The following is a 14019-nucleotide window of genomic DNA, read 5'->3' on the forward strand; positions in this document are numbered from 1 at the left end:
TCAAACATGGGGAGGGGGCCGGATAACAGAAGGAAAGCCGTCAGACACACCAGGGAGAGGGCAGCCGAGTCCCAACTGTCCCCTCCCGGCCTCGCTCCCCCAGCCTGTCTGTTCATGCACAGTCCTGACCCGCGGCTGGGTCACCTCCATCCCCACTCCTTCCCCACTCCAGGGGGAAGATTCCCCCTGGGCTGAAGGTGTATCATTTGCTTCCTCAGGCCGTCGTGGAGCCATGGGGCCAGGTCACGCCTGCCCACAGCTGCCGGCCTTCGCATCCCTGGGCACCGAGGTCTGAAAGTCGACCCGGCTGGACCAGCCGAGCCCCTGGAGGACATGGCTGAGCAGCAGCAGATGAAAACTTCCTTCCTCTCCGTGCAGCTGCGGCCCACCCCGGCGCGCGCCCGCCCCGCCCTGGCTCCCGCCCGGACTGCGGCCGCAGGGGGCCCGGAGGAGGGACGCTCTCTCTCGGGTCCCGGGACAGGCTTCTCAGCAGGCCGGGCCCTCGGGCTCCCGCGGGGCCCGGCTGCCCCTCCCCCGCAGAGGCAGGGCCGTGGGACAGAGGCACCAGCTGCTCCCAGTTGCTCTGCTCCCGACGAGGGGAAAGAGGGAGAGAAGAAAACCCGGGACGTGGATGCAAGGAGGGGGCGCGCTCGCAGATCCCCTGCCTCCGGGACCCGTGGACGGCGGCAGCCCCGGCCATGCAGACCCCCTAGCCCGGCTCGCGGCATGGGCGACGGTGGTCGCAGTCCCTCCGCGGGCTGGAAGCCCTGGCCGGGCGGTCCTGCTCCGCTGCACGTGTGGGGCACGGACCCGCAGGCTCAGGACGCCGTGGGAGGCTCCCTTCCCCAGCCCCTGGCTGCCGCCGCCGCGGCTGAAAGCCCCCGGTCCGGGGGAAGTGGCGAGGCGCCGGCCCCCTGCCCGGGGCGCCCGCGGAGCGCTGAGGGCTCAGGCACGTCCACGCGGCCCAGGAGCGCCAGGCTCGGCAGGCATCGTGCGCTCCTCCAGACCAGCAGGAGCTGCCCGGCCCCGCCTGCCGCCCTGCCTCTCAAGGTAAGAAAGTGCGCGTGGCTGAATCCCTGAGACCCGAGCTCTCCCCAGAGAAGCGAGAGTGGAGAGAGGGGGCCGATGTGCCCGCAGGGCGCCCAGTTCCTCACGCTGGGGTCTCCTGTCCGCTGTGGGCCTGGCTCCTTCCTCTGTGCTCCGCCACCTTCCCTGCACGAGCGGCTTATCCTGCGGAAGGAGAGAATGTATCGTTCCTTCCCAAGATTTCTGCCAAAGACTAGCGTCCTTTATGGGAAAGCGGAGAGGGAGGTTGGTGGCGGTGCACGGACACTTGTTGAGCCCTGTGCTGTGCCAGCCCTTATGCTGGGTGTTAAGCTGCATAGCCACCCGAAAAACAAAGGCTCCTATCCCCAACTCCAGATGAAGGAATTGGGAAGTGAGTAGGCAAAAATCCTCCTCTTGCTCCCAAAAAGGAAAGGGCAGAAGCAAAACCTGTTCTCCGGAATGGGCGAGGGGGACTTGGGGAGCCTTCGGTGGGTTTTGTGGAGGTTTCCAGAACTGGAGTGCAGTCTTGGAACTCAGCCCCATCTGTACCCAGTGGACCACCTTCCACCCCTGCCGGCAGGTCCATGTTTTTCTTCCTGGTGTCAGCCTCCAGGCCCTGCTTCCCTTCCCACCAGAAGGGAAAGGGTAGCACTGGGTGGTTTCCAGCGTCTCTCTCAGCTCCAGTCATGGTCAAGCCTACTGTTTGCTCTTCGCATTTTATTCTCTGCATCTCCACTCAGCCTCCTCTCTGGGCTGGTGCTTGAGCCCAGCCTCCCCTCTCCACCCAGCTCAGATGTACTGATCCCAAAATGGGTGGACAAAATTAAAAATTATGCTTTTGTTTTCTCTTTCCCGATAGCACGGACATCTTGCTATACTTTGTCCATATACAGGCAATGAGGGTGAGGGAGGGGTTGGTGGGATGAGATGGAGGAGGGGCCTCTTGCTGGACTGTGTGGAAGGTCCACATGGAGGGACGCTTGGGGAAGTCACCAGAGAAATGGATGAAATTCACAGCATCGGGAGAGGGGCCTCCCAGAGGTGTGGACGTGATGCTGCATCATCTGGAGCCTGTGCCTCCCTCCTGCGTGCCTCTGCACCCTCCTTCCTGCCCCTTTCCCCGTAACAGGCAGCCCTTACAGCCACAGTAGAGAATCAGGGAGAAAAGATGAGCTCAAGTTCTCTTTGGAGGGAAACTCTTGGAAGAAGAGAAATGCTAGCATGCTTCCTTAAGAAATGGTTTACATTCCATCCTAGTCCTTGTATCTTGCGTTTCCTACAGGGATTTAAGAGGAATGACATATCCGTGCGTCAGAGCCCAGTCTCTGAAGGTGGGGTCACACGGTAGTTGTTTGTGTACTTTAATGCTGCTCTGATGACTTGAAAACTCCATCTCCCCTCCTTTCTCCTCCGGCTTCCAGGTATAAGAAAACCTCAGAGCTGTTGCCAGTCCTCTAGGGAGAGGCACTGTGGGACTTGTTCCAAGTGGGTAGATTTCTGCCTGTCTGCCCCATTTAGCCACTTTTGCTAATGGATCCCCAGACATCTGCCCCATCTAAAGCAAGGACGGCAAGATTCCTGGCTAAAATCCTGGAAACCCCAGGTTCAACTCCTAACCTTGAGCAAACCACCAGAGCTCTCAGTTTTCCCATCAGAAAGCCCTGAGGACGCCACCTGCCTGAGAGTCGCCACGGGGCCAGTGAGGGTCCCTCAGTAGCCCTATCTTAGGGGAGAGAAGAGAAGCAGAGTCAGTAGGACAGCAGGTAGGACCGGGAAGCATGGAGTTAGAGGGGTCAGTTTGGGGGCTCTGGGGTCGGGAGAAAGCAGGGCTGAACTTAACCTTGACCATGCTGGTCAGACTGTGTGACGGTCTCTGTCACAGCAAAGAGGGAGTTGGAAAATCAGCACCTTCAGAACTACAAGTCCCTCAGGTGCCTCATGGCTGTTATTAGCCAGGTGACCCCTGCCTGGCCTTGGGTGTTAGAGAAAGGAAGAAATCAACAAAGAGAGGTTTCCATCCGCCCAGCCCTGGGCACATGACTGTTTCCCTGGGTCTGATAAATTGGTGCGCAAGCACCGCCCTGTCCTCGCATGGGTTGGAACTTAGCTGTGTGAGTCACCGCATAGTGACAGCAGACTGGTTAAAAATGTCTTCTGTGAGCTATCAGTGAAGAGGCCTTTCACTCAATACACTCATACAAATGTGATTATTTACTACATTTATTAAAGTGAAATATTGATTACGTGGAAGCAAAATCTATTCCTACATGCGTATCATAGGATGGAGGTCCTTATATCAACTTCTAAAAAAGTCTGGATCCTAAGTGTAGACTTTCTTCTCCAAATGGCTAAATTTACTGCCTTATTGTTGAAACAAATGGGGTCCAGAGAGAACATTGCTGATGTATCCAAGTATCACAAGGAGTGGGTACAGCAATCACTTAGTTCTTCATCCAAACCATGACTAGGCTTTAGTGAAAACTACAGCTCTCTGTGCCCTACAGAGAGCTTCCAAAGCATGATTCCTTCTTATCAGAACCTCACAACTCTGTGAGGTTATACATTATCATTGTGCCCACTTTGTGGATGAGGACACAGATGCTTGAGGACGGTCAGTGACTTGCTACGTCCTGAGGCCAGGATGCAGCAGCTTGGACAGAGCTCCTGTGGTCCATGCAGAGGCTGGAGCTCTGCTCTCACTGCCTTCCTAGAGGGCGAGGCTTCCTCAGAAGGCAGCCCACCAGCCCCGGGACTGGGGTCCTGTAAGCACTCCTGGGACATGGGAGAAGGGGCTTCAGGACTATCAGGTCTAGTGACCTAGCCTTGCTGATATGTGACTTGAGTTTGGGGCTAAAGATACAAAGACACAGAAAACAGACACAAGTCAAACGAGAGGGGAAAATAGCTTTCTCTACAATCATTTTGGGAATTTTCCATTTTTTTGACTGTCTTCCTATCTTACATATTTTATGTTTTGAAATTACAATGACTTTGGGTGTGTAAATGACATTAGAAAGACTTCCCTGGTGGTCTAGTGGTAAAGAATCTGCCTTCCAGTGCAGGGGACGTGGGTTCGATCCCTGGTCAGGGAGGTAGGATCCCACATGCCGCGGGGCAACTAATCCCGTGCGCCACAACTACTGAGCTTGCGTGCCTCAACGAGAGAGCCCACGTGCTGCAAACTACAGAGCCCATGCGCCCTGGAGCCCACATGCATGCCACAGCTAGAGAAGAGAAAACCCACACACCACAACTAGAGAAGCCCGGGTGCTGCAACAAAAGATCCCGCATGCCTCAACGAAGATCCCGCGTGCCACAGCTAAGACCTGAAGCAGCCAGAAAAAAAGAAAAAAAAAGAGCCATTTCACGGCTTCCCTTCCCAAGAAAGCAACTTAAAAAAAAAAAAAAAGGAAAGAAAATTAGCAGTAAGTAATATTAAAAATTCCCCCCAAATGCCATTTCTACAAACCCCACCTGTAGCTTTAAATTTCCCAAGGCTTTTACCTCTTTATTTTGGTCTTCCTCTTCTCTTCCTCTCTCATCTCAAAAACAATTAGCTTTTTGAGTTTTCATCACCAGCTGCTAGGAGTGTTCAGGGTTTAGAAGGCAGAGTGAGAATAAGCAGGGCAGAAAGGGCCTCCCTGGAGGCTGGGGGCGGGGACACAGGGACGGGGGTAGGGGGCAGTTATTCCCTGAGGTGCTGAGGGGAAGGGGGGGTCCATTTGTACACAGCAGATCAGAGAGAATAGCTTTAACCCTCTGTGTCTTGGATTGTTTTGCCTTAAAATAAAAACAGGGTCTGAAATATGTCTGTAAAGTGTATCAATTTTTGATAGAGAGATTTTATTTAGAGAAAAGGTCACTGTCACTGGGATTCAGGAGGTGAAATGAAGCTCTGGTTCTGCCAGCCAACTAGCTAAGCGCCCTGACGACTCACTGAGCAAAGCAACGTTACCCTGTCTGACCTCTGAGGTCTTTCCAGCTCTGACCTTCTGGGATAAGTATGAATCTTCGAATCCAGAAAGGGAATGAAACTGTTTAATGAAATAAAAGTATGAAAATAATTTAATTTCATCTACCTCCGCTTGTCTCTAAATATTAATTATTTTGTCAAACGGCTCCAGGGCAGGGAAGCTACCCTCAGCGGGCTTGCATCTCTCAGGGGATATGGGATTTCAGCGGGAGCTGGGATGTTCTCTATAGGACCAGCACTGAACAATCAGTTGAATGAATGAAACTTGGAAGGGGGTTAACATCCAGTGATAGGAGTCAGTGCCATCTTTGGGCAGTAACACAAATCCCCACCACAAAATTTTAGGGCCACAATCGTTTGCTGTCTATTCCCTAAAGCCGGATATTTCTTTCTCTGATCAGATTCGAGTTGAATGAAATTCTCTTCTGAAGTTCAGTACTGACCCCCAGGTACACCTAATCCCCAGGAGGAGGTCATTGATCTCATCTGGAGTAAATGCTTAATTTCTTAAGGCAATTTGACTTTTCTGGCCTGTTGTGAGTTTAGAAACTGTTATGCTCATAGAAAGATAAAATTCTAGATAATTCTGTCATTATATTAGTCATTCTTGGTGAGCAATTTAGAAGTTTTAAAAGAAACTAGAACAAAGAGAGAGCTTGCACAAATGCCATATAGTAATTTGAACAGTGATGTAGATAAATGTGCAGTGGTATCCCTTTTAAAGGATTCTGGTATTTAGAAGACAGTGTTGATCAGATTCAAAAGCTTATCTTTAGTCTGTTTTACACTGCATTGGTTTTGACACAGATGTCTTGATTTATTATTTCAGTAAATAAAACCTGAGGTAGCAGAATGGGTTTCAACTCTTTTTCATCTTGTGGTTTGCCTCGGCGTTCCCATGACAATGTTCTCTTACTCTTTTTCTCTCCTTACCCCTTCCTTCGACGTTCACACAGACGTCCTGTCGTCATTGTGCAGGAGCTGCCCTCATGGCCCCATCTCACCTCCACATCTTGATGGGAGAAGAGGGCGGAGAGCACACAGACCACTTCACACATTGCCTCTGAGACTTGTAGAAACGATTTGGGGTGGGAGCTGGGACCCAGGTCTGGCCCCCTCTTTGGTTCAAGTTAGCTAAGTAAGGGCGACCTCCTCACGCTGGGTCTCAACTTCTCATCTGAAATGTGAAAAGATCAGACTGTGATTTCCTTCCCACTAGCTCAAGATTCTAAATTCTTGCCAATCCATTTGCACCTGTGTTTGTGAAAACCCTACCAAAGCTACAGCTTTTGATGACAAATCTCTAAAAATCCATCATATTTAGAAGTCACTACTGTTGGGAAACTCCTTTATTGGTAAAATTAGATACCTCTCCAGGATCCAGAGGTTAAAAAGGAACCAAAATACATTTTAAAACAATTTACACCAATATATACCCAATTTTCTAATCTCAAGTGTTAAATTTCTCTACAAAATATTGGTAGCATGAGTTAAGTATTAGGTTTGCCCTGAGAGATTTGGACAAAATACTGAATTGAGTTTTTTATAACTATACAAAAAGGAGTTGTGTTTTGTTATTCTCCCATATTAAAAGGAAATACATTCGCTGAAAGGGATTGTTTTGTGTTTTTAGTCCCGTGATTTAATTACTTAGCAAAGGGAATATTGGAAATCGATTCCAGAATTAAGGCCCAGAATGAAGAAGAGGCTTGTCTGCACTCAGCCAGTTGGAATCAGTTCCAACAATTGCCTCAGTTTAACTTTCAAGTTTTGTGCCCTTGAACAAAAGTGTTCTATCACTTGTAGATTAGTTAGGATTCTTGGTTGTGTGTGATAGAAACCCTCAAGGCTACTTAACCCCAATGAGGGGGATTCATTATGAGGAGAACCCTTGCCTGTAAGTGTTGGGTGTGTAGAACCAAGGGTGGGGGTGCAGCTGCATCAGGATCACCTGGCATGAGGGCTCCAGGGCATCCAGTTCTCTTTTTTGTTTGTTTTTTTAAATTTTTGGCTGCGTTGGGTCTTCGATGCTGTGCGTGGACTTTCTCTAGTTGCGGCGAGCAGGGGCTACTCTTTGTTGCAGTGCGCGGGCTTCTCATTGCGGTGGCTTCTCTTGTTGTGGAGCACGGGTTCTATAAGCGCTCAGGCTCAGTAGTTGTGGCGCACAGGCTTAGCTGCTCCGTGGCATGTGGGATCTTCCTGGACCAGGGCTCGAACCCCTGTCCCCTGCATTGGCAGGCAGATTCTTAACCACTGCGCCACCAGAGAAGCCCCAGGTCTCTCTTTTCAACTCACCTGTTGCTCTCTGCCCTTCCCAGCACTCTTCTCTGAACTATTCTTTCTCTTTTTGCACATCTGCTTCCCCTATTCCAGGGGGAGGAATATGGTCACCCACAACTCCCAGATTTATATCTCCTCTCCTTAAAGATTGGGATTCCTCAGACCTGCTTCCCAATCCCCCTGCAAAGAGGCTTCTTGGTCCAGTGCAGGTTGGGGGTTGGTGCCCACCCAACCTACTGTGGTGGGGACAGCTCATATGGTGCTATCAGGTCTACTGAGAGCCCAAAGGTGGTTATAACCATGTAAACCTGTGTGAGGGACAGGTCCTAGAAGTTGATGGGACATGGAGAGAAGGGGGCAGGTGTGGACGGCCAACCCAATAGATGACAAAGACACTTTCAGGGAGTTTCACTTAAAATTTATAAAGTCACTGCTTTCTATAAATGTCCTATCTGAGCCCTCTCTGATTTTAGGGAAGCCAGTTTTTATAGCTCTTGAGGAGATTTTTTTAAAAAGCATCCCTGAACAAGCAATGTATTAGAATCAAATTATTGCCTGATATGATTTATAAATAGATTTGTTTCCAGAATCTGCTACTGGGCATAATATGGTAAGTTTTCTCTTTCAAAGACTTTTTTCCTTGTAGATTTTTAGAGACTGTAAAATGCTACATGATTTACATAAATATAAGTCCTTCGGTGAAAGCAGGGTTCTCTAGCCCTTTGGGTTCTATGTGTGATCTGTTCAACCTTACAGCCACTCCCTGGGCTACTCACAGAATCCGAGAAGTCAGGACAGTGAGGGGAAGCCATGTTCCTTGAACTGAACCATATCAGTGAAAACACGAGATGGGCAAAGGAAAGAACCCTGGCTTCACCGTGTCACCACTGCTGGGCCGCTGCAGCCTGCTTTGTGAGGAAGTTCGCTCTCCTTCATTCTAAAGGAATCAGCAGCTGTGGCTCTTTTTTGGCTGCCCATATCCTGTGATTATATTTAGTCAATTTTAACTTTTTGGAATTTAACTTTCAATTTTCAGGATGTGTGATTTTGTATTAACCTTTCAATTACCAAGTCCAGCAGATCGTGAGCTAAAAAGCTCCAGGACCCTATTCAAGCACTTACAATGTTCTGTCATTTGAAAATTCCATTTTATCTGCAAGAAGCTTGGTTACTCTTGACTGAGTTCTCAATCTGATTGTATGATGAAGTAACAGTTAAAAGGTCACTCCATCCATCTCATGCCACAAGCAGAGAGATCTCAGTCTTTTTCCATAAAGGATTTAAAGTTCTAAATCTGATTGTATGATGAAGTAACAGTTAAAAGGTCACTCCATCCATCTCATGCCACAAGCAGAGAGATCTCAATCTTTTTCCATAAAGGATTTAAAGTGCCCTACAACTATAGCACAAATAATAAAAATAATGGTGAAGGTAAATAGTAATAAAGAATCAGTTCTAGGAAAACATAAATACGTGTCAAGATGAAGAAAGGTCAAGATCAGGAAAAGAACCCAAAAGAACATAAAGGCCAACAGAGCCAGTATGTTTGAAAGTCACATTTAGCTGTGTGCTTTCTAGCTGCTCAAGGTAAAAGAGACATGGTTAGCTACACAGTTCTGTGAGAAGGGACGGAGAGAGGGAGGGAGGGAGGGAGGAAGGAAACAAGGGAAGGAGGGAGGGAGGGAGGAAGAGGTCCTCTAACATGTTCCACAGAAATCAATTCTCTTAGAAAACTGAATTTTGCTTGCCCTTTAAAATAACAGTAAAAATAGCATTTTGGATAAAAACTTTTCGAAGGAGGACTTAACATTTACTATTTCCCTGTTTCCTTAGATACATATACATGTATACGACATAACTTAATTTTCTTGATAACTTAAGCAATTACCGTAACTGCAGTATTGCTTGCCGGCAACTTCAGATCTGTGAGACTGTTTGCTTCTACACTTAATGCCCCAAATACTCTGTTTTCTCAGTTCTTTTTGCCTTTTAGTAACTTTTTAGTTTTCTCCATGCTGGCCTATCCCTTCTTGCTGCTATTAGTGTGTCTACCTCTAATATACTTCTTTTAATCTACCACAGGCCAGGAAACTAGACAGCAGATTTGTTTAAATTGTAAGGCAAATTTGTTAATTGCATAAAGTAAAAGTTGAATGGCTCATCTAGCAGAAGGACTGAGTGGGCTCCTCTAGCAGAAGGATTGAGTGGGCTCATCCAGCGGAAGTTCTGAGTGGCTCATATAGCAGAAGGATTGAGTGGGCTTATCCAGCGGAAGGTTTGAGTGGGCTCAACCAGTGGAAGTTTTGAATGGGCTCATCCAGCGGAAGGATAGAGTGGCTCAGCTAGCAGAAGATCTTACAGTTTTAGAAAGGATTTTTTTCCTCTGATATTTAAAAAAAATTATTTATTTGTTTATTTTTGACTGCATTGGATCTTCGTTGCTGCTCGGGAGCTTTCTCTAGTTGTAGTGAACGGGGGCTACTCTGTTGCGGTGCGCAGGCTTCTCATTGTGGTGGCTTCTCTTGTTGCGGAGCACAAGCTCTAGGCGCGTGGGCTTCAGTAGTTGTGGCATGCGGGCTCAGTAGCTGTGGCTCGTGGGCTCTAGAGCTCAGGCTCAGTAGTTGTGGCGCATGGGCTTAGTTGCTCTGTGGCATCTTCCCGGACCAGGTCTTGAGCCCATGTCCCCTGCACTGGCAGGTGGATTCTTAACCACTTTGCCACCAGGGAAGTCCCTCTTCTGATTTTGTGTGTTCAGAGATGATACTGTTGCTTTCTGTGACTATGGCCATGCTAGGGATGAATAAAGTTGCTGAACAAATAACTTCCAGATTCATTCATTCAATAAGTATTTCTTGACCACCAGCTATGTGACGAGCAATGTTCCAGGCACGGGTGGTACAGCAGTGAGTTGACAAAGTCCTTGCTCCTACAGGGAATGATAAACAAACAAACAACACACGGGCATAGGACTTCACATGGCCACAAGAGCTTGGAAGAAAATAAAACAAGGGGTGATGAGGGGAGGGTGCTCGAATGAATGGTTTAGTTTGTGTGATGACAGAAGGTGACCTCAGAGTTAAGCCTTGAGTGACAGACAGGAGGCAGCCACGAGAAGATCAGGGAGGGAAGGTTCTAGGCAGGGTTAGCAGAAGAGTCCCCTGTACCTGCAGGGTCACTGGGGAGCATAAGTTACTGTGAAGCTTACTCAGAGCTATAGGCAGGGCCAGATCACACAGGGCCTCTTAGTTTTCAGTAAGCATTTTGAAATTTATTCTAAGTAAAATAATAAATTTTTAAATTTATTATTGGGGAGCCTTTGGAGAGTTTTTAAGCAGGAGAGAAACACAGAAATTAAGGGAAGGGTGGGTATGTTTATGAAGTGACCCCCCTACAGTTACTCTGCAGATTACATGTTTGAATCTGCCTCTCATTTCCTAATCTTGTCAAAGAAACCTTGAGGCACACAGCTTAACTCCCTCTGAACACTGGGGGCTCTAATTTTCTTCAGAGTCCTTTAGTTCTGAAATATAGAGGTTTGATGAGGTCCTGCGGACACAGACAGGTGAAGGGGGAGAAAACTCCAGTTACTCAAAGATTTGAGATTTTCCCAAATGAAGCTGTGTTCTAACGATAGACAATAGAGTAGATCTTTTCCATATTTGTAACCTCAAAAAGTTAAACTTATTGCAGTGCATAGAATTTATGATTTAAATAGAAAAACTCCCCCCCTCGCCTTTTGAGCATTACAAAATGCATTGCACATAATAGGTGCTCCATAAATATTTCTCAACTTTAGATTATGGCAAAACCACACTAAGTGACCTCTTTTACCAATTCCTTCTGTTCTTCCCTCAGGTGCTTTAATCCCTCCGGTTCACATCTGTAGGCAGTGAACTGTGAGGCCATCCATGCCAGGAACTTGGCAAGCAAGGGGTGGTTGGCACTCTTGGAGTCCATCCAAAGTAGAATAAAATTTTGAACTATCTTTGGGGTCATAAATTTAGTCTAGTGGTGCTTCTATGAAAATGTATTTCTCTTGTGGCTTAGACTAATATTTAAGGAGTTCCTGGGTGGCCCCGTAGCCAAAGAATTAACAGTGGTATTTCTGGCTGAGCTTGGTGACCTAGTTTTCTGGATCTGCTTTGTGAATAATCTTTATGAATAATGACCCCCAATAGCGGTAACTATTCTCCTAATGAACCAGCTTTACTCCATGCTTTAAACAACCTGTGAAATAACTTTTTTCTTATTTAAATAAATCAGTCTACTTTTCGTGCCATTTTAGAAAGCTCATGGCAAAATTCTTTCCCTTCTCATCCTCGATCTGTTTTACTAAATGAGCTTTTCCTTATAGTTCTCTGCAAACTGCTCTCCTACCACCTTTATGCTGTTTTGTGAGCCACTGAGGACTGGCTGCCTTTGTTTATTGTGTCGTCTTGTTGTTCGCAGCTTCTGGAGCCCTTTGAGAAAAAAGCATCACATAAATCCAGTTAGAAGTAATGGCAGGAATTACACTGTTGACTACCTGTAAGTTACTTCAAGCATTATTAAATGTTTCTGTAGGTCCTTTATAAAGCACAAAACAGAGGCAGAAAATTCTTTTTCTGCTTTCTATAAGCTTAACGTTTGTGGTAGACAAACATATATGCAAAGAGGCATTTTTAGACATATATATACAAGAAACAGCAGAATAAAGATAAAGGTCTACTACTTTATGTAATAATCAGTGTAGGCCTGCAGTGGGGTGATTTAGTCAGGAGAAGATCCTTAATGGAGATGGGCCATCTGAATGAAGGGAGGAAAGCTTGGATTGATAGAATGTAGAGAGGGTTTGAGTTTGTGGTTTCTCCTGAGTTCATGTGTGAATTTCATGATTCATTATGAAGGAACGTAACAACTATGTGGTCACATATTTAGAGAGTGAATGCTTTTCAAACTGAAAATATTTAAGGTTTCTGGCTTGTTAGTTTATATCTTTTATTCGAAAGTATAAAAAATAAATTTAAATTAGTCAACTACATTTACTGAAAAGAATAAAATATCATGAGAGAAGCACACATTCCAGGATTTAAAAATAAGCATAATTTAATGCAACACTGGAGAATTTGAAACCAAGACCAGAAAATCTGGACACAGAGTCCCATGTCTGTGCATTAGAGAGTGGTGGCTCCGCACCGGAACTGGCCGGTTTCCTTTCCCAGGTGGCAGGTGATGATGGCAACTGAACAGGGCCGCTTTGGGAGGCGTTACTAAGAGACACAGAGATGCAGGAAAGGGCCCTGCATGCTGGACCAGTCGGTGAATCAGAAGCTATTTCTTGCAGGAAGCAGGGGAGGCAGTTTGACTCTGGGACGATTCTGTGAATGAGCAAATGTGCAGGGACTGTATCTTGCTGTAGACATGAAGGATCCTGCTGTTTGGACAGCAAATCAAAGCAGGTGATCCAGGCTGGGAGCAGGCCCCTGTGACTCCTGAACAAAAATGACGTTTAGAAATCTGTGACGGTAACAACCTGTCGGTTCACAACAGTAATGTGTAGATTGGCTTTCCTGCCTCATTCCCACCCAGACGGAATCGTTATGATTATTAAGACCTCTTAAGCCTCTTAATCACGAAGACCAGGCCAAGAACTTGAAGCACTCATTTCCCTCCCTTTACAACCTCACTGGGCCTGTCTATGCTGCTGGTGGAGCAGTCTTTGCCTTCTCTTAAGGGCAGGAAAAAGACAAAATAAGTTATTCCTGACTGTAGCAAGCCTCAGAATCCATCAACATGCTCAAAGAGAGAGCCATTTCATTCTTTTGTTAAAATCACATTAAAAGCTAGCTGCAAACCCCCATCCTACTGGAACTCAGCTATGCTCAGGGCTCCCTGTCTGCTAACTTTGGGCCAAGGATCCAGAAAGGTCATGACAGGAGAAGTTAATGAAGTCTTGCCCTCACATCTGTCCTTCAGCACGTGGCCAGCATGAGCGCAGCCTTGAAGAGCTGCCCCAGGGCCCCGACTCTGGTGAGAGGCCGACTCTGCCTGCCCCTTCCTCCAGGGTGGCCTTGGTGAGTTACTTAATCTCTCTGTGCCTCAGTTTCTTCATCTGTAAAACAGAGGTTAAATGAGGACCTGCCTGATAGAAAATAAGGATTAAGTGTGTACTAACATTTAAAGTACTTGGAACCATGCCTGGCATGGAGTTTGTAGATGCTGGGGGACCCCTGATTGGATTAGCTCTCTGTCTGCTGGAACTTTCCCCAGACTGCGTCCCACCCCAGGCCCTGTGCTGCTTCTGTGCCCCAGGCTGGGGGCTGGACTCTGCACTTCTGGAAGAATGACAGCACAGAAGTAGGGGGTGGGGTCTTCTCTCTGAATGCCTGAATACCCTCCCCCATCTCCACCCATAAAGATGGGGCTATATTTTCTTTGTTTAATCATAAATTCTGTTATATATACGCTTAATATCTGAATTCACTATCATTTCATCACCCACTATCCAGAACTGATGGGACCTTGAGAAACAGAAAATTGTTTAAGCTTAGAAATGTAGGAAAGCAAAAGAGCTCTCTGTAGTTGGAAGAGTAAAGCCATGTGCCTCAGGGTCCTGAAGACAAGGTTAGCAAGCAGGAGGTAAGATAGCAAAGCCTGAAAAACCCTGGCCAACAGCTTCATTGCGCCACTTCATAACCAGGACGGCCTCCCCTTAATTCCCGCCCCTTTTCCCCTGCTTA

The 14019-nt window shown here is 47.1% G+C and overlaps 1 protein-coding gene across 2 annotated transcripts in view; it reads left to right on the forward strand.

Annotated features, from left to right (window-relative positions):
• Nucleotides 1-580: 580 nt before the first annotated feature.
• PSD3 (pleckstrin and Sec7 domain containing 3) overlaps nucleotides 581-14019 on the forward strand; it is a 584040-nt gene continuing 570601 nt past the window's right edge. Inside the window, exon 1 of one of the 2 annotated variants that reach the window (XM_032618448.1) lies at nucleotides 581-1050. In XM_032618448.1, the coding sequence (XP_032474339.1) occupies nucleotides 727-1050 (324 nt within the window). In that variant the 5' untranslated portion in view covers nucleotides 581-726. The remainder of the gene's footprint in view (nucleotides 1051-14019) is intronic. The other variant, XM_032618447.1, reaches the window with a different exon arrangement.

The sequence above is a fragment of the Phocoena sinus genome, chromosome 21 (genome assembly GCF_008692025.1).
Source record: "Phocoena sinus isolate mPhoSin1 chromosome 21, mPhoSin1.pri, whole genome shotgun sequence".
Classification (NCBI taxonomy): Eukaryota; Metazoa; Chordata; class Mammalia; order Artiodactyla; family Phocoenidae; genus Phocoena; species Phocoena sinus.